This window comes from Cricetulus griseus, chromosome 2, assembly GCF_003668045.3.
Source record: "Cricetulus griseus strain 17A/GY chromosome 2, alternate assembly CriGri-PICRH-1.0, whole genome shotgun sequence".
In the NCBI taxonomy this organism is placed as follows: Eukaryota; Metazoa; Chordata; class Mammalia; order Rodentia; family Cricetidae; genus Cricetulus; species Cricetulus griseus.
This window is the reverse complement of record NC_048595.1, coordinates 40,761,219-40,781,952: the sequence shown is the minus strand read 5'-3', so window position 1 is coordinate 40,781,952 and position 20,734 is coordinate 40,761,219. Positions and strand designations below refer to the sequence as shown.

The following is a 20,734-nucleotide window of genomic DNA, read 5'->3' as shown; positions in this document are numbered from 1 at the left end:
TTCTTTTGACTTCTGACCTAGAATTTTTTTTTTTTTTTTTTTTTTTTTTAGGGTGAAACCACTTCATTATATTTCCTGGCTGGTTGGACATGAAGGCAAAGGCAGCATTCTTTCTTACCTTAGAAAAAAGCAAGTATTCAATTATTAAGCATTTCTATATCAATCTCTGAATAATAAACAGTAGATTTTACCATGCATTCCTCTGCTTTAGCTGCCATGAGGTCTGGAATCAAAATGCTAATTATAGTCATAGTAACTAACATTTCTTATAAGCATTTTAGCTCATATTGGAAATAATTACAAAGTTAAAAATTTATATATGGAATTAACAGTTGATTTCATACTTATATAAGAAGATTAGTTCTAATAAAATAATTTGGATAAGTAAGTCAACTATTTAAATGCTGTGACTCTCTAGGGTTTCCAACCCAAAAGGTAGACTGTAGAAAAATCATATTGGAGTTAAGAAAACCATGTGGAGTTAAGAAAAGTATATGCAGCTGGGCAGTGGTGCTGTACAGGCCTTTAATCCCAGCACTCAGGAGGCAGAGGCAGACAGATCTATGAGTTCAAGGCCAACCTGATCTACAGAGTGAGTTTCAGGACAGCAAAGGCTACCCAGAGACATCCTATCTCAAAAAACCAACTCCCCCCATGCAGCTGCATTAGTAGAGTGTATCCTAATGCATTTATGCAGCTGCATTAGTAGTGTGTGTCCTAATGCATTTATGCAGCTGCATTAGTAGAGTGTGTCCTAATGCATTTATGCAGCTGCATTAGTAGAGCGTGTCCTAATGCATTTATGCAGCTGCATTAGTAGAGCGTGTCCTAATGCATTTATGCAGCTGCATTAGTAGAGCGTGTCCCAGTGCATTTATGCAGCTGCATTAGTAGAGCGTGTCCCAGTGCATTTATGCAGCTGCATTAGTAGAGCGTTTCCCAGTGCATTTATGCAGCTGCATTAGTAGAGCGTTTCCCAGTGCATTTATGCAGCTGCATTAGTAGAGCGTGTCCCAGTGCATTTATGCAGCTGCATTAGTAGAGCGTGTCCCAGTGCATTTATGCAGCTGCATTAGTAGAGCGTGTCCCAGTGCATTTATGCAGCTGCATTAGTAGAGCGTGTCTCAGTGCATTTATGCAGCTGCATTAGTAGAGCGTGTCCCAATGCATTTATGCAGCTGCATTAGCAGTGCGTGTCCCAATGCATTTATGCAGCTGCATTAGCAGTGCGTGTCCCAATGCATTTATGCAGCTGCATTAGCAGTGCGTGTCCCAATGCATTTATGCAGCTGCATTAGCAGTGCGTGTCCCAATGCATTTATGCAGCTGCATTAGCAGTGCGTGTCCCAATGCATTTATGCAGCTGCATTAGCAGTGCGTGTCCCAATGCATTTATGCAGCTGCATTAGCAGTGCGTGTCCCAATGCATTTATGCAGCTGCATTAGTAGAGCGTGTCCCAGTGCATTTATGCAGCTGCATTAGTAGAGCGTGTCCCAATGCATTTATGCAGCTGCATTAGTAGAGCGTGTCCCAATGCATTTATGCAGCTGCATTAGCAGTGTGTGTCCCAATGCATTTATGCAGCTGCATTAGCAGAGTGTGTCCCAATGCATTTATGCAGCTGTTTCATTTCTAACCAAACAATAGAAATAGAACTTTAGAATCTGGATCAGTACTTTTAATTTTTTGTTTTTTTCTGTGTACTAATTTGGGAATGAAAAATTTATAAAAATACTACGAAAGATATCATTGTGTTTCAGAACATTCACAGAAATTGAAAGAGTAGTTATTACTAAGACTCTTCATTTTGCAAACTCTTCATTTTGGTATACACCCTCTGATTTAAGTTTTTGGTGTTATTTTAGCCAGGACACAATCTACTGTCAATGCTGCTTTATTGGATAACCATATAGGATAGCTTAAGGTCTCTAAGTAAACTCATTTGACCTTCTGAGTTGGGTTATATTTTATTTGTTTCAAGACTTTTAGGAGACAGAATCAAAGATGGTAAGTGAAATGTTTCCTAGTAACTGTATGTAGTGGTTAATTTGTATGGTTTTTTTGTTTTGTTTTGTTTTGTTTTTTGGTTTTTTGAGACAGGGTTTCTCTATGTAGCTTTGGAGCCTATCCTAGCACTCGCTCTGGAGAACAGGCTGGCCTCGAACTCACAGAGATCCACCTGCATCTGCCTCCCGAGTGCTGGGATTAAAGGCGTGCGCCACCAACGCCTGGCAATTTGTATGTTTTTCTTTCTTTCTTTTTTTTTTTTTTTCATTAAGAATCACATTGACATCATAAAGCTGCTTGTACAGGAAAATATGACTGCTCTTTGGTTCTGGTGACTTCTAAATCTACTGTAATTCCTAAAATTTAAACTTGGAAAACTTACTATTGTCCGAGGTGGTGCCACAACCCTGTAATCTCAGCTCTAGGGAGGCAGAGGCAGTAGAATTGCTCAAGTTCAAGGCCAGTCAGAGCTATTGTTGTGAGAGCTGGTCTCAAACAAACCAAACCCCTTTAATACATAAAAGTACTTGTGTACATCAAAAGCTCAGGTTCCAAAATTCTACACAGGAAGCTGGCTGACTTTGTTAATTTAAAGGCTTACTGATTAGGTTAATTTTTCCAACTGTAGGTGCTGGGCTCTTGCATTGTTTGGTGGAAATGGCGAGACAGGTTTTGAGCAAAATTCGACTTACTCTGTGTTCAGCATTTCTATTACATTGACTGATGAGGGGTATGAGCATTTTTTTGAGGTAAGTAATTAAATGGAATACATTTCTTTTCTCTAGATTCTGCTTTATGCAAAAGACTAATGAAGTGTTCTGCTTCCAGGTTGCTCATGCTGTCTTCCAGTATTTAAAAATGCTGCAGGAGCTAGGCCCAGAGAAAAGGTAAGAAAATTTCTTAGAATGAAACTGAGTTGATCCTAGTACAATTTTGGTTTCAGACTGCCAACAGACATGCTTTAGTCCTACAAGATGGTGTTATGTCATTTCTTACTGTGCCCTTTATTGGTTCTGTATCCTGGTCCCTCTCCATCTGAGTGCTGTTTTTATTTTTATGTCTCTTTTCTTATAGGTGACTGCAATGAGAAATTTTAATTTATCTTCTAATTGTCATGTTCTCTTTTACAGAGTTTTTGAAGAGATTCAGAAAATTGAGGATAATGAATTTCATTACCAAGAACAGGTATTAGAAGTCAAATTATTTTTGCATGTTATCTATGAACAAGTTGGAATTGATGTGATCATTGTCCTACTTTATGAAAGTGTCACTGGAATTATTTATTTATTATTTATTTATTTATTATGTATACAACATTCTGCTTCCATATATATCTGCACACCAGAAGAGGGCACCAGATCCCATAACGGATGGTTGTGAGCCACCATGTAGTTGCTGAGAATTGAACTCAGGACCTCTGGAAGAGCAGCCGGTGCTCTTAACCTCTGAGCCATCTCTCCAGCCCGTGTCACTGGAATTTTAATTGTGCCTCTCAAGATGGCCTTGACACTTTTGTGTTTAGCACTATAGTTACAGGGCAAGACTAGGCCCATTACATAGATCATCATGTGTGACCATTTTCTATGTAATCACCTGTTTTGTCTATCCCTTTGATAAACATTCAATGGAGAGCTTGCCACGGAATCCAGTAGTTTGGGAATTCAAATATTATGAAGACATTATATTAGGTAATCAATAGTAATTACTATGTGTAATATTAAGAACATTTGAGCAGTGACTATACATGGTATTTTAAATATCTATGATAACTATATTGTGATTTTTGTGGGTGGTAGTCATAGACATTGCTCATATTATCTTGGGTACTACTGATATTGATACTTATTATCTTTACATGGTACTAAGGATTGAACTTAGACCTTTTGCATGTTAGGGAGGTACTCTACCGCTAAGCCATGTATATAGCCTCTGATAGTCATAATAAAAATAAGTAATTTCATCCCAACCAAACTCAGGGTCTCCCTGATTTTGTCCACTGATATAAGGGCCCTAGCTATGAGAACTCTGATTTATAGCTAGTCAGACCATCTGAAAAGGATGGCTTTTTTTGATGGCTACCTAAGTCTGTTCTGTCAGTTAGTGTATACCATAAGCAGGGAAGATGTAAGTTCAAGAGGAAGGCTGCAGAAACTCCAGTTAGTATTGACTCTTCTGTAGTGTGTTTTCTATCCTTGAAGCCATCTAAAAGTGAAATGAAAGTCTTACTCTGTGAAGCAGAAAGGCTGCAGTGTCTCACCTGAGTCCCTAGAGGGCCCTGCATGCACTCTTCCCTGTAAGTAGATTGATTGATACAGAGTTGGTAACCCCCCCACCCAAAAATAAAGTCTTGTCCTGCCATCTTACCAGGAGTGTGTTTTCCCATCAGCTATGGTGGCAAACATGGGAGTCAGAATCATAAGGGGAGGTACCAGAGTGCCAGAGTGAGCATTTGTATACAAATGAGTGAGCTACAGGTGACACCCCCACCCCCCAGGGACTTCAGTGGAGGAGGGAGGTCAGCTGGGTGCTTTCTCTGCCTCTCTGAGCTTGCTGGCACCTGGCTCCTGAGTCTTTATTGGTAAAATCGAATGATTGAGATTTTGCTAAAAACAATTTAGAGGAACAGAACACAGATGATGGCTATTGAACTGAGGGCAGTGAGTACTCTGAGCTTGGGGAATGATGAAAGTGTTTGGAACTTAGTGATCATGATGGGTCAGTTTTGTAAATATAAAAACTATTTAAAAGGGTTGATTTTGTGGTTTATGCATTATAGCTTCCAATGTTAAATCTAGAATTGTAAGTTAAGTCTAAAATCTAAAATTATAACTGAAAAATGTGTGTACATATTTTCCTTTGTGAGGCTAGAGATTGAAGCCTTGTCATACGTTTTACCAGTACCAGTCTATTGCTTTTGCATCACAGGTCAGCTTTGAGGTAGGGTCCCTTTGTCAGAGCAAATGAGTTTAATTGCTCAGGTTTCTACCATGTTGGTTAGAGCAATTGCATTTCAAGGAAGAAGCTACTAAAAATAACTTATGTAAAAGGTAAAACAGGACTGGAGGGATGGCTCAGAGGTTAAGAGCAATGGCTGTTCTTCCAGAGGTCCTGAGTTCAATTCCCAGCAACCACATGGTGGCTCACAACTGTGTATAATGAGATCTGATGCCCTCTTTTGGTGTGCAGGCAGAACACCATATATGTAATAAATAAATAAATCTTTTTTGTTGTTGTTGTTGGTTTTTCGAGACAGGGTTTCTCTGTGGCTTTGGAGGCTGTCCTGAAACTAGCTCTTGTAGACCAGGCTGGTCTCAAACTCACAGACATCCACCTACCTCTGCCTCCTGAGTGCTGGGATTAAAGGCGTAAATAAATAAATCTTAAATTAAAAGGTAAAACAGAGCCAGGCCTGATGGCATGAGCCTGTATTCCCAACTATTCTGGAGGCTGAGGCAGGAAGATTTGAAGTTCAAGGCCTGCCTAGGTTACTGAGTGAGTTAAAGGCTATCCTGGATAATTTAGTGTGGCTCTGTCTCAAAATAAAGTAAAAACAGAGTTTGGGTATGTATTAGTTATTTTTTTTCTATTGCTGTGATAAAACACCAGCACCAAGACAACTTATAAAAGAGCATTTAGTTGGCTTATGATTCCAGAGGGTTGGTTAGAGTCCATGATGGAGGATGGCTGCATACCTCAAACTGCAAGCAGGAGGCCAAGACTGCACAGGGGGTGGTGGCCTCGGAGGTGGAAGGTTTTTGGGACCTTAAGCCCACCCTCAGGAACACACCTCCTCTTCTAACAGGTCACACCTCCTAATCCTCAAATAGTTCCAACTGGGAACCAAGTATTCAAACATATGAGCCTATGGGGGTATTCTCATTCAAATCATCACAGTGTATTTGGGTCTGCAGTAAACACTTGAGTTGATTGTTTTATTTTGTTTTGTTTTATTCTGGAAAATTATTTCTACCTTATAAAGAACTGGTCATTTTTTTTAACTTTTATTGAGATACCATACTGATTAATATAACTTCTTAGAAACTTTTTTATACAGTATAATAAATGTTCATTTTTTAGTACAGTATGATTTTAATACATATATACGATGTGTAATGCTGAGATCAGAGTAATTGGCATATCTGTTACCAAAACATTTGTATCTATTTAGGGAGTGTTTAAATTCCTTTTTTTTCTGGCTATTTTGAAGTATTTGTTGTTCCCCGTAGTTACCCTGCTGCTCTGCAGAGCACCGTCACTGCTCCTGTCCTGTGGGGCCTGTGCCTATTGACCTCTCTCTCTCCAGTCCTGTCTCCTTCTGTTGATACTACTCTTGTGCTTTCTACTTGTCACTATTATCTAATGACCCATTGTAGTTTGATTCATCTTGCAAGTACTTTTTAACTGGTAGTGCTTCAGTCTTGAGTCCCCATCTGTATGGACATAACAGTCATGTTAGGCATTTGACAGAGTTCATTGTGGGGCTGGGCTGTTCTCATGAAGAGGCTAGTATGACTGGAGCAGAGTAGGTTGGTCTTGGGTTCAGGGTGGCACTTTGCAAGTGAAGTTTCCTGGCACCGCAGCATGGGGTTGCTCTCTTGGAGTCCTGAGCCACTCAAATGCTCCTCCTTGCGTGTTGTGATGGACTAATGGCAGCTCTCCTATGAAATGACAGTGACTGTACTTCTTTACAGACAGATCCCGTGGAGTATGTGGAGAACATGTGTGAGAACATGCAGCTCTACCCACTTCAGGACTTTCTCACCGGAGATCAGCTTCTGTTCGAATACAAGCCAGAAGTAAGGAGCAGTCCAGTTTAGAACTCATTTTAGGAAAGAGTTAGTGAAAAACAGCAGAGTTGTTTTTAAGAACTGTGAGAATGGAGAGAATGTGGTAAGTTTAGTCAGGATTTTTGTTTGTTTAACACAAGGCCATCTTTTCTGTGTTTTGGAAACAGTCTCATATATCCTAGGCTGGCCTCACACTTGCTGTGTAATTGAAGATAACCTATGTGGTACCGGTGTCAGATACAGGGCCTCTTGCACACTAGGCAAGCAGTCATATAATGAATTACATTTCCAACCCCATTTGTTTATCTTTGATATAAAGGATGAAAAACTTTCAAGTACTAAAACACTTAAGGCATTTTCTAAGATTTATATAGTTTGATTCTATTCTAAGTATTCTTTTAAAAAATTGCCTAGCCTACTTTTAATTGGAAATCCAGGACAGCTAAAAAAATTTTTTTTTGCAGATTTTTTTATTTGAATTAGAAACAAGATTATTTTACATGTCAATCCCAGTTTCCTCTCCCTTCCCTCCTCTCCTACCACTCCCCCCAAACTAAAACCCTACCTATCACATATCCTTTCTGCTCCCCCTGGATGGTGAGGCCTTCCATAAGGTGTCATCAGAGTCTATCATATCCTTTGGAATAGCCCCCCCCACCCCCGTATGTATTGGCTCAGGGAATATCCCTCTATGTGGAATGGGCTCCCAAAGTCCACACCTATGCTGGGGAGAAGTACTGAACTACTACAGAAGGTCCTGTAGATTTCCAAGGTTTCCTCACTGAAACCCATGTTCCTGGGGTCTGGATCAGTCCCATGCTGATATCCTAGCTATCAGTCTGGGGAACAAGAGCAGCTGTTTCTGTGGGTTTCACCAGCCTGGTCTGGACCCCTTTGCTTTTCACCACTCCTCCTCTGCATCTGGATTCCAGTTCAGTTCGGTGATTAGTTGTGGGTGTCTGCTTCTACTTCCACAAGCTGGTGGATGAGGGCTATCGGGTAGCATATAAGTCAGTCATCAATCTAATTATCAGGGGAGGGCATTTAAGGTAGCCTCTCCTCTGTTGCTTAGATTGTTAGCTGGTGTCTTCTTTGTAGATCTCCAGACATTTCCCTAGTGCCTGATTTCTCTGTAAACCTAAAATGTCTCCCTCTATTATGGTATCTCCATTCTTGTTATCTTCTATTCTTCCCCTGACTCAACCTTTCTGCTCCCTCATGTCCTCCTCACCCCTCCCCTTCTCCCCTTCTCATTCTCCTAGCTCCCTCCCCCCTCTTTCCATGCTCCCAATTTGCTCAGGAGATCTTGTCCCTTTCCCCTTCTCCAGGGGGACCATGTCTGTCTCTCTTAGGGTCCTCCTTGTTTACTAGCCTCTCTGGCAGTGTGGATTGTAGGCTGGTAATCCTTTACTCTATGTCTAAAATCCACATATGAGTGAGTACATACCATGTTTTTTTGTGATTGGGTTACCTCACTCAGAATGGTTTCTTCTAGTTCCATCCATTTTCCTGCAAATTTCAAGATTCCATTGTTTTTTTTTCTGCTGAGTTGTACTCCATTGTGTAAATGTACCACATTTTCTCTATACATTCTTCAGTTGAGGGGCGACAGTTAAAAATCTTAAAACTTAGTCAGGCATGGTGGCACATACCTTTAATCCCAGCACTCAGGGAGCAGAAGAAGTCGAAAGAACCTTTGGGATGTAATTCAGTGGCGGAGGATTTGCCTAACATGCACACACACACAAGGTCCTAGGTCTAATCCCCAGGGCTACGAGGATAAAAAAAGACTTCCGTATAATATTGTGTGCAAGTGAACAATTGGTCAGCCACTCCTCCACTCATGGGGAACGAGTTAAGAACAAGCATCTTCCTATGGGGTAGCTTTTGTCTACCTGGGGTAGTTTGCCCTCACTGAACATTTGTTAGTGTCTAGAGATACTTTGTTTGGGACAGTTAGGGATGGGGTATAGGGTACTCCTAGGACCTAGTGGGTAGAAGACTGAGATTGTGCGAACCTTCTTAAAATGCACAAGATAGAACCCAACAATGAAGAGTTATCTGGCCCAAGACATAGCTTATGTTAATCACTGCTTCCTGCCACCTAGTGATAGCACAGTAGGTGACAGACTTGCTTATTTATTGGAAGTCCCATTAGAGCATGAGGGGCCAGATGAGCAGCGTTTAAAAGCACCATGAGGACACAAACTTGATTTTTGTCAGTTATATCTCAATGGAAGTAAAAATAAGGTTTTGAAATAATAATAAACTTAAGAGTTTTAAAAACTAGGAGGTTCATGAATTAGAAACAGTTCACTGACATCAAGACACTAGGGTAACTTGCAACTGTTTTTCTAACAAGAGTGTATTAACTTAAATTGTTACTGTTTATATTTCTCTTCCCTTCTCTCATCTCACTTCCTGTCCCCTCTATTAGGTCATTGCTGAAGCTCTTAATAAGCTGGTTCCTCAGAAGGCAAACCTTGTTCTTCTGTCTGGTGCTAATGAAGGAAGATGTGATCTCAGGGAGAAGTGGTTTGGGACTCAGTACAGTATAGAAGGTAAAGACTGTGATTGTTAAGTCTATCTGACTCAGCTAGAGATTTTAAATAAAACTATTTTTTTTTAATTTATTTAACTTAGAAACAAGTTTGTTTTACATGTCAATCCCAGTTCCCTCTCCCTCCCCTCCTCCCCTGCCTCTCACTGATCCCCTATACCATCCCATTCCTGCTCCCCAGGGAGGGCGAGGCCTTCCATGGGGGATCTTCAAAATCTGTCATATCATTTGGAGCAGGACCTAGGCCCTCCCCTGTGTGTCTAGACTGAGAGAGTATCCCTCTATGTGGAGTGGGCTCCCAAAGTTCATTCATATACTAGGGATAAATACTGATCCACTACCAGAGACCCCATAGATTGCCTAGACCTCCTAACTGACACCCATGTTCAGGAGGTCTGGGGTCAGTCCTATGCTCGCTTCCCAGCTATTAGTCTGGTGTTCATGAGCTCCCCCTTGGTCCAGCTGGGGATTTTTAAAAAAAGATTTATTTATGTGTGTGCATGTGTGTACATGTATGAGTTTATGTGCAATCTACTTATGTGGATGCCTATGGAAGCCAGGTGTCAGATCCTAAGGAACCAGAGTTACAGGCAGTTGTGAGCTGCTGTGTGGGTACATGAGCAGCAGGTACTCTTAACTACTGAGCCATCTTTCCAGCCCCATCAGCTGGAAATTTTTAATTTTATGTGTGTGTACATATGTGTGTGTGTGTGTGTGTGTGTGTGTGTGTGTGTGTGTGTAATTTTAATTTTTATTAATTTTTTAGGCAGAGCCTCACTTTGTAGCCCTGGCTGACCTTAGACTCATTATATAGACCAGGATTGCTACCTTTTGTTTTTTTTTTTTGTTTTTATTTTTGTTTTTAAAGACAAGAGTCTTTTTATATTAGCCCTGGCTATCCTAGACTTACTATGTATGTAGACCAGGATAGCCTCAAATTGCCCTTCCCTAGGAGTGCTGGAATTATAGATGTGCTATCATACCAGGCTGGGGATGGCTGTCTTAAGGTTTTTCTCATCTGCAACTATTCTTAGCATTTTCTTCTAACTCCCCACAATAGCTCATTAAGCTATGAACAATGGCTTTTCTAGTCCAAAGTTCCAAAGTCCTTTCACAATTCTCCCGACAAACATGGCCTGTTCTGACACAGCAATACTCCACTCCTGGTACAATAGTTAGGGTTTCTGTTGTTGTGATAAAATGTCATGACCAAAAAAGCAACTTGGGAAGGAAAGGGTTTATTTCTTCTTACAACTGTCAGGTCACACTCCATCACCAAGGGAAGTCAGGGCAGGAATTTGAGGTGGGAACCTGGGGTTCAAAACTGAAACAGAGATCACTCAAGGAGGACTGCTTATTGGCTTTCTCAGCCTGCTTTCTTATAGCACCCAGGACCACCAGCCCGGGTGGTACCACCCACAATGAGATGGGTCTTCCCATATCAATCATCAATCAAGAAAATACCCACAGACCTTCCTATAGGCAAATATGGATGGAGGTATTTTCTCAATTAAGATTACCTCTTCCTAGATATGTCTGTGCTCATGTCAAGTTGGCAAAAATCAATCAGGATACTGGCCTCAAACTGACAGAGATCTGCCTGACTCTCTACCTGAGTGCTGGCATTAAAGGAGTGTACCAGTATGCCTGGCAAAAAGTATAAGTTTTGAAAAATTTATTTTGAAAGAAACATACTTTGTGAGCAGTTCTTTTCTGCTATATTTATATTTTTGAATTAGTGAAAATATCCTACTTAATTGGTTATTTGGTAGGTAGATTTTTTTTTTTTAAACCTGGTTATTCATTGATACTACTTACTGTTTTTAGGCAAAGTCTTGCTATGTAGGCCTGGCTGGCCTGGAACTCAGAATTTCCTGCCTTCACCTCCAAGTGCGCTGCAGCCCTTGGTTTCACTTTGTTTTAGAGCAGCAGTTCTCAGCCTGTGGATTGTGACCCTTTTGGGGGTTGGACAAAACTTTCACTGGGACCACCTTAGACCATTTGAAAACATAGATATTTATATTATGATCCATAACAGTAGCAAAATTACAATGATGAAGTAGCAATGAAAATAGTGTTATGATTAGGGGTCACCACAACATGAAGAACTGTATTAAAGGGTCACAGTATTAGGAAGGTTGAGAACCACTGTTTTAGAGAAATGTGTCTCTGGAGGCATAACTGCCTAGCTCCTGCTCTATGCAAACTAAAATACCAAACTATTCTTAAAAAAGAAAAAAAAAACACAGAAGAAAGAAAGAAAAAGGCTAAAGAACACTTGTCTGACTCACTGTGCATGTGTGTCGCTTAGCACATGCTTATAATCCCAGTACCCAGGAACTCAAGGCAGAAGGATCTCCAGTAATCAGACTTTTCTCCAAAAATGAAGAGGGAGGAGGGAAGAAAGACTGACTCTGAATCAGAGTCTGGGTAGGATCCAAGTTCTGCGTTCCAAACACTGTCTCAGATGATGGCAGTGCCGATGGGTCCCTAGGTTTTGTAGCTATGCCTGAGGGGAAGTTTAGTGGTGAAGGCCAGTTCATGGCTGGGTTGTTAAGAGATCCTTCCTCCCCCTTTACCCCCCCCCCAGGTTTGTCTGTGAAACAGTCTTGGCTGTCCTGGAACTCACTCTAGACCAGGTCGGCCTTTGTTAAGAGATTTCTAAGCATTGCATTATTTGTTGGATCCATCTGTTTTTTCCCCTCTACAGATATTGAAAACTCTTGGGCTGAACTGTGGAAGACTAATTTTGACTTAAATCCAGATCTTCATCTTCCAGCTGAAAACAAGTACATAGGTCAGTAAAATAGTACTCATAGTATATGACGGTCCATGTGCTAATAAAACACAGCTGTGGAGTACATGGTGTTTACACGTGAATTCATATTTTAGGATATCAGCAGTATTCTGGGGGTGGGAATTACTATTTTCTTTGTTTTCCAGTGGAGAAAAAACAAATTCAGAAATGCAAAGTGACTTATCTGAGTCACTAGAGGAACCAGGCTCTCAATATTCATAGCTGATCCTTTCACAGGAAGAAACTTTAGAAGGCTGTGAAACAGGTCCAGCCAGATAACTTAGCAAGTAAGAGTGCTTGCCACTGAGTCTGATCTGAGTTCCACCCCTGGATTCCATATGGTGGAAGGAGAGAACCAATTCCTGCAAGTTGTCCCTGTCCCTACTCCTCCCCTCCCCATGAGCAAATGTATTAAAGAGAAGATGAATTGGGAAGTCAACATAATGGGTTTGAGTTTGCTGTGGTGAATGCTGAAAACTTACAAAGTCTATGTGAATAGACAATAGCCAGATGTTTAATTGCATATAGAAGTGGTGTTATTTCAAAACATTTTGTTCTAAGTAGGCCTATATCTGCAGACCTATCTATTAGCTTGCATTGGCAAATATATTTCTGAGTTTCAATGAGAAAGTTAAAAACTGGAGGTTTTACAAAGTTTGTAGCTATAGTTTACTCGGGACACCTTCCTTCCCAGCAGTTCCCAGCATCATCTGTGTCCATAAGAGATGGAGATACTCACATCCATGTCCTTGCACCCTCACATCAGCACTTGGTACAAGAGCCATAGGCCAATGAACCAAAGTGGTACATGCACACTTTAAAATACTATTCAGTCATGTAAAGAAAGGAAGCATTCATATATATTACAGTGTGGTGAGTCCTTAGAATGCTATGTCAAGGGGCTGGAGAACTGGCTCAGTGGCTGAGAGCACTTGTTGCTCTTGCAGAGGACCAGGGTTGAGTTCCCAGCACCCACATGGCTTGAGTTACATGGTTGAGACTGACTACGTAGGTGTTGGGAACTCAACCCTGATCTTCTGGAAGAACAGCCAGTGCTTTTTACTGTCTCTCTAGCCCCATCAGTACTTTTTAATAAATACATTATGTACATCTTTTATTCTCCATTTTCTTTAAATCAACTATCTCTTACCTAATCAACATGTTTACTAAGCAGTTTGCCATTAATTTGAAAAGATGTTAGGCTTTTTTTTAGCAGTACTACTTGGTAACCTTTACAAGTCCTTATGGCAAAAGATATAGCTATTGAAGAACATGTTCATTCAAAGATTGAGCTATACAAGTACCCTGACTCAAAAGTCGTCTTCTCCTATGTAATAATTACTTGAGAAAGGGACGGAAGCTGAATGTAGAGAGAGAAGAATCTACTGTTGGAAATTAGACACTTTCAGTTTTCATATAATGTAAGGCTAAGTGTACATTGTATTCCAATATTTGAAAAATGATCATTCTTTTGTTCTTTTTAGCCACGGACTTTACATTGAAGCCTTTTGATTGCCCTGAAACTGAATACCCTGCTAAAATTGTGAATACTCCACAAGGTTGCCTATGGTATAAGAAAGACAACAAATTCAAAATCCCCAAAGGTAAGATCTGCCCTCTAAGGAATGAAGTAGGGAAATCTTTCTCTTGTGTGGCAGCCTTTCTGTTCCTGTTGTCTGCTTCCATTTCCCATCACTTTCCCCTGAAGCCTCTTTTACACTTACAGATTAATAGTGTGCTCCTATGTTTAAAGGAGTGTGCATAGACAGACCGCTCTCCAGGAAATAGAAATTCAGTTCTAGGGCTGGTGAGATGGCACTTGTGATACCAAGCCTGATATTCTGGCTTTTGATCGCCAGGACCTGCATGGTGGGAGGAAAGAACCAGATTCTAAGAATTGTCATCTGACTCTCACACACACATGTACACACACACACACACACACACACACACACACACACACACACACTCTCAAAATAAAAAAAAAAAAATTCAAATCTAGCTGGGTGGTGGTGGCGCACACCTTTAATCCCAGCACTCAGGAAGCAGAGGCAGGCAGATCTCTGTGAGTTCCAGACCAGCATGGTCTACAAGAGCTAGTTCCAGGACAGCCTCCAAAGCTCACAGAGAAATCCTGTCTCACCCCACCCCCCAAAAAAAAATTCAATTCTAGAAATTGTTTTTAAGTATTTTTCCTCCCAGAAAAATGAAATTAGAACCAGATATTTGACTGCCTTAAAGGATTGATTATAATATTTGAACGCTGTTTAAAGACAGAATAAGATATGAGGAAAATTATTCCTAGATATAATAGAAAGTCTAATCCAAAATTGTAACATGAAATCTTCCTCAGCTGCTTATCTCTACCCTTTGCTTTTAGTAGAAAGCGTATGTAGTGTGAGGCTGAACAGACTCTTTAAATCCCTTATCCTTTAGGTGATGGCCCGAACTATGTTGTTGTTGTGTGTGTCTTGGAATCATAGTCTGAGACTGCCATTTAATCAATGACCTGAACAGCCTCCCTTTCACCCTTCTCTCCATGCCTCCTTTCTCCAACACTCCACTCAGTATATAATCCAGGCTGGCCTCCAAATGGTGCCCCCCCCCCACTTCAGTCTCCCAGAGTTGGGGATTTGAGCTGTGCCATCACAGTTTTTCTTGAATGGTTTATTAAGAATATAGAGGGGCTGGAGAGATGGCTCAGCAGTTAAGAGCACAGACTATTCTTCCAGAGGTCCTGAGTTCAATTCCCAGCAACCACATGGTGGCTCACAACCACCTTGAATGAGATCTGGTGCCCTCTGCTGGCATGCAGGCAGAAGACATAATAAATAAATGAAATCTTTAAAAAAATATAGAAATTGTAATTGCCATTTATTCAGCTTCTTTAGAAAAAAGCTCTTGTTCTGACTTCTGTGAACACTGAGTTTCTTGATTAATGTTCCTAACATGTATACCTGTCTGAAGTTACTGATAAATGTAGTTATTCATATGTCTGATATTCCCATAGGTTAAAGTGTGCCTCTGATAATAGGAATGGTAAAAAATACCCTTTAAAAGCTTTAAGAATAAAAATAAAATATGCAGGGACAAAAGAGAATAAACATGTAATGAAGCTTTAAGGACTAGTTTATTTAGACTTTAAAAGCCACATTAGGGGAAAATAGTAGGTGTTAAAATATTTGAGCCTCTGGCCTTCTATATTTTATCCATGGTCTTCTTCTTCCAGCCTATATACGTTTCCATCTGATCTCACCTTTGATACAGAAGTCTGCAGTAAAGTAAGTTGTTGGGTTTTTGTTGTTGTTATCTTTATTTTTTCCTCAAAAAAGAAAGAGAAAAAAATTAAACTGTTGACTATGCTGGCTAGTTTTATGTCAACTTGCACAAGATAGAGTTTTTTTTTTTTTAGAAGAGGGAACCTCAATTGAGAAAATACCCCTACCACATTGGCCTGAGGGAAAGCCTGTGGTACATTTTTTTTTTTGGTTAACAATTGATGTGAGTAGTGCCATCCTTGGGCTGGTGGTCCTGGATTCTCTAAGAAAGCAGGCTGAGCAAGCCATGAGGAGCCTCCCTCTATGGGCTCTGCATCAGATCCTGCCTCCTGGTTCCTGCCCTGACTTCATTTGATGGTGGACAGTGATGTGGAAGTGTAAGCAAAATAAACCCTTTCCTTCCCAAGTTGCTTTTGGTCATGGTGTTTCATCACAGCAGCGATGATCCTAACTAAGAAGTTGGTGCTAGGAGTGGAGTATTGCTGTGACAGACTGGACCAGGTTTTGGGGAGGATTGTGGAAGGACTGTGGGCTAGAGAAGCCCTGGAGTGTTCAAAGCTTGGTGAGCTGTTGTGGGAACTTGGAGGATAATGTTAAGAGTGATGCGGATGATGAAGCCTGGCTTATGAAGTTTTAAGCAGAAACAAAGATTCTGTGGGGCCTTGTGTGTGATACTTGGAATTAAGAATCTGTGGTGTCTGGTCAGCTGGAGCTGAGGAATCAGCTATGTCTAAGAAGAGATCAGCACCAGGGAGGCAGACTCTTCTGGGAAGTGTTTCCTCAGGGCCAGCACACTGACTTTTTTTTTTTTTAACTATTGGAAAACAGTGTTATTTTAGCCTGAACAACTGGTTATTTTCTCCTTCAGTACTTGAGCTCTGTTAGCTGCTTTATGAGTTTTGCTTGCTTGATTTTTCTGTGCTCTAAACAATTAGAATAGCTTGTAAGCAAATCACAGAATTACTGGGCTAACCCTCACTGTAAACTAGGAATAGAGCTGGGGAGGGGCTGTCTGTCTGTCTACAAAGAAGACTGATGGAATTTCTGTTGATATAGCACCTAAAGACTTGCAGGGTTTTAAGATTTATTTTATTTTAGATTGTATGTGTTTGCATGTGTATGTGGGGGTATGGCAGGGGTGGGGTGGTGCCGCAGCATGTGGGTGCAGGCTCTGGAACAGGCCAGAAGAGGGCCTTAGTTCCCCTGGGGCTGGAATCATAAGCAGTTGTGAATTATCTGTGCTGGGAATTGAACTCAGGTCCTCAGCAAGAGCTTTTAAATGTTGAACTATCTCTCCAACCCCAGCTTCCAAACTTTTAATTTATAAATTACTCATGTGTTTGTTTATATAGATAACTGTGCTGGGGAGATCAGAGGGCTCAAAAAGTGACTTATAGGAAAGGCTCAGAAAATGTTAGTGCATTTCTGGGTTTGTTTTATTTTATTTTTGGTTTGGGATAGGGTTTCTCTTTGTAACTTTGGATCCTGTCCTGGCACTTGCTCTGTAGACCATGTTGGCCTCCAACAAAGATGGAGTCTGAAAGCCTAAGCCTGATTGGTAGCCAGGGTTGCTGGCTGGTGCTAAATGACTGTGATTCCCCTGTGAAACTGATTCCTGAGTAAGCTAGAATTCCTTTCAGACCTTATGGGTTGTATTTTTCAGAGCAGAGAAATGGACACCTTACTAAGGGCCAAGTTTCTTACTCTGATAGACAAATTCTTATCTTTCTGTCAATTAATAATGCTAGTTACATTTTGTGTTTTCCAGTGTTGTCCTCTTTGACATCTTCGTCAATATTCTTACTCATAACCTTGCTGAGCCAGCTTATGAAGCTGACGTGGCACAGCTGGAGTATAAACTGGTAGCTGGAGAACATGGTTTAATTATTCGAGTGAAAGGATTCAACCACAAACTACCTGTAAGTGTGCCAACTGTTTTTCTCAGATGGAGGTTTGAAATACCATATTTACCTTTGTTGCCCCAAAGCACTAACCAGAGGCCCAAATGTGGTACTTTGATAGAAGGGCTTCCCAGTGGGCAGTATCAAAGGCTTCCCTTGCATATGACAACTGTCTAACTTTGAACATACTTAATAAGGTTCCTGCTGTGGCTTCCCTCAATGGTAGACTGTGATGTGGAAGTTGGTTTGGGTCAGTGTTTTATGACAGCAACAGAGAAGCAGACCAGAACAGGCTTTGCCCTGATCTGGGGTTTGCTGATTCTCAACTCTGAAGATCCTCCTGTCTCTGGCTGCCAGGTGCTTGGCTGATTTTGACATGGATGCTAGCTAGAGTGGAACTCAGGTCCTCATGCTTGTGTGGCCAACACTTCACCGTCTGAGCCAACTCGACAGCCCAGAGAATTTTGTGAATATATATGTTACATATAAAAATATATGTTAATAAGCTGTGGTAGTATGTGTACAGGCACAGGAAACCACCTGTGCTTTAGGTCTGATCTCACTTCTGTTTGCTGTTTCTCTGAAACCCACATTGGCATTTAGGTTTGGTCTGAGGTAAATTCTCACAAAAGAGCATAACAAATTTAAGGAGGGACATTAATATTCCGTGAAGTGGCTTTTCATGTAAGAAAGGTTGCATAGGGAAGAAACTGCAGAATACGGTCCTGTCCTGACAAAACTCTCAAGGCTAATTCTTCCTTTATACTTCTCCCGTCTGCCCAGCAGGAGGCACTATGGAGTGATTTACTTTTGTCTCCCTTCAAGTGTAGGTTAAGATTCAAACAGATTAAATCCCAGAATACAGTGGGTGTCATTTGGGAAATAAGTTTAGAACACTGTTTAAAAATACAAATCTTAGAAAATTGGTGTTCTTTTTTGTTTTTTTTTGAAAGACAGGGTTTTCCTGTGCAGCTTTGGAGCCTGTCCTGGAACTAGCTCTTGTAGATCAGGCTGGTCTAGAACTCTCAGAGACCCCCCTTCCTCTGTGTGCACCTCCATGTCTGGCTTGGATAAGACAATTTAATATTAAATAGTTGTCATTGCTTCCTAACTTTATGTGCAAATATAATACCCTTCAATTAAAGGCACATTTTAAAGGTAGTTTGGAAGGAAAATGACGAAAACTGAAGACACATTGCTTCAGCTTTGGCCTTTGGGCACTGAGTCCTGAGCACTTCTCTTGGGTCCCCTGCAGTGCCTGTTCTCCGCCTGGCCCTGTGTTAACTGGAGAAAAGCATTTCCACCCCAAAGTTGAGTGTGTTTTCCATGCTCTGCTGCTTAAAGTGCTTTTTCTTTTAGCTGCTCTTTCAGCTCATCATTGACTACCTGGCTGAGTTCAGTTCTACACCTGCTGTCTTCACAATGATAACTGAGCAACTGAAGAAGACCTACTTCAACATCCTCATCAAACCTGAGACTCTGGCTAAGTAGGTGGACACGGGCTATGCCTAAAAAATGGTTAACTTCTAGGAGGAGGTATATGAGTTGCTGAATTGAGGTGTTCACTGCGTCAGTCTTTTAACCTCCACTGTGGAGAAGAGTGCAGAAGGAGCTGAACCCTCTGTGACATGGATCCCTGGCTAATTGCAGCCTGCATGGGTATCTGTGTGAATCAGAAAAAGGTGCCTTGGGTACTCATCTACTCCTCATCAGCTGATAGAGGAACCCTTGTGAGAAGGGTAGAAAAGGCTCCTGAGAGGAGACACAGCCCTTTGTCCACATGGCTTTAAGCCGCTTCATGACTTCATTGCTTAGGCATCCTGCAATAGCCTGACCTTAAACACAGGCAAAGAAATTGAATCACAGATATTAAGAACTAGAGAAATCCAGTAGCTATTACTCCAGCAGTTTGGAGATGGGGAGTGAAGTTAGTCTGATCATGCACTAAAGTCACTGCAATCATAGACACTGTAGTATTAGCTAGAATTACAAATTAGTGGACTTTCTAACAAAACAGCAATAATTAAAAATTTGTGTACAAAAATTGTGTACAATTAGTTAAATTTGACTAACTTAGCAACTTATGTGAAATATTTCACTCTATACCTGAGACAGGAAGGTGCGTTGTGTTGGTGAATGAAACCATTGAAAACTTTGTATGCAGTTTAATTGCTACTTTGGCCATTCTGGCATTTTTCTCCATCTTATAATGGGAATCACATGTATTGAAACACTTCTACATATCTTGACCTAACATTTTTCTTACGATACATTTCTTATAACATTTGTTTTTAAATGTCCTTTTGTACAGAGATGTGAGGCTTTTAATCCTGGAATATTCCCGCTGGTCTATGATTGACAAGTACCGGGCTTTGATGGATGGCCTTTCTCTTGATTCTCTGATGAACTTTGTCAAGGATTTTAAATCCCAGCTCTTTGTTGAGGGCCTGGTACAAGGGAATGTCACCAGCACGGTAAGTGAGGTGATCTTACGGTAGGAGGGACCTGTGAATTACATTGTTCTCCCTAAAGATTCTGTTGGGCCAGCTTAGCCAAATTCTGGTAGGAGTTCCTGACTCCTGATGCCAGGCCACGTCTTATGAAGAAGACTTTATGACCGAGTGAAAGGGGTTTGTTATTAATTTTGCTTTGGTTAGGTATGCTGAAGATCATATGAGAAAACCATAATGTAGAGATTAAAATAGGAAGAGCAGAGTGATAGTGTGTGTACATACATGCACAGCCAGAACCTACATGCTAGGCCTGGCCAAGCTAAGCAGTGAAACATCCACTTATTTTTGAGGTATCTAAGTAGTAAGATGGATAGAAAAGGTAGAATGGTAGTTTCCAGAGCCTGGTAGGGCTGGGGGGCGGGGCGGGGGAGAGGAAGAAGGGCGGTATTTAATGGGTATATAATTCTGATTTTCCAAGATGGAGTTATTTGGAAATATGTCACACAAGCTTGACTATAGTTAACCAAATTTTATATATTGATTTTCAAGACAGGGTTTCTCTGTGTAGCTTTAGCTGTCCTAGAACTCACTCTGTAAACCAGGTTGGCCTTGAACTCACAGAGATCTGCCTGCCTCCACCTCCTGAGGATTAGAAATTGTCCTGGGATTAAAAATTGTACACTTTGCAGCAGCCGGGCAGTGGTGATGAATGCCTTTAATCCCAGCACTTGGGAGGCAGAGGCAGGCGGATATCTGTGAGTTCGAGGCCAGCCTGGTCTACAGAGCAAGTGCCAGGACAACCTCCAAAGCAATACAGAGAAACCCTGTCTGGAGGGAAAAAAAAAAAAAAAAGAACTGTACACTTTGTTAAGTGATAAGCTATGTTATATGAAAATGATGAAATCAAAGAAAAATGCTTAGGAGACAACTGGGGAGAAGATGCCTAAACT

The 20,734-nt window shown here is 41.0% G+C and overlaps 1 protein-coding gene across 2 annotated transcripts in view; it reads left to right on the top strand.

Moving 5' to 3' along the window:
• The window catches only part of Nrdc (nardilysin convertase), a 65,128-nt gene that overhangs the window by 38,278 nt on the left and 6,116 nt on the right, over positions 1–20,734 (top strand). For both annotated transcript variants that reach the window (XM_027402437.2, XM_027402436.2), the window contains 12 exons: positions 52–129; positions 2,637–2,757; positions 2,837–2,895; positions 3,139–3,193; positions 6,700–6,804; positions 9,233–9,356; positions 12,066–12,152; positions 13,637–13,756; positions 15,382–15,433; positions 17,199–17,349; positions 18,691–18,818; positions 19,643–19,805. In XM_027402437.2, coding sequence (XP_027258238.1) covers positions 52–129; positions 2,637–2,757; positions 2,837–2,895; positions 3,139–3,193; positions 6,700–6,804; positions 9,233–9,356; positions 12,066–12,152; positions 13,637–13,756; positions 15,382–15,433; positions 17,199–17,349; positions 18,691–18,818; positions 19,643–19,805 — 1,243 coding nt within the window. The remainder of the gene's footprint in view (positions 1–51; positions 130–2,636; positions 2,758–2,836; positions 2,896–3,138; positions 3,194–6,699; positions 6,805–9,232; positions 9,357–12,065; positions 12,153–13,636; positions 13,757–15,381; positions 15,434–17,198; positions 17,350–18,690; positions 18,819–19,642; positions 19,806–20,734) is intronic.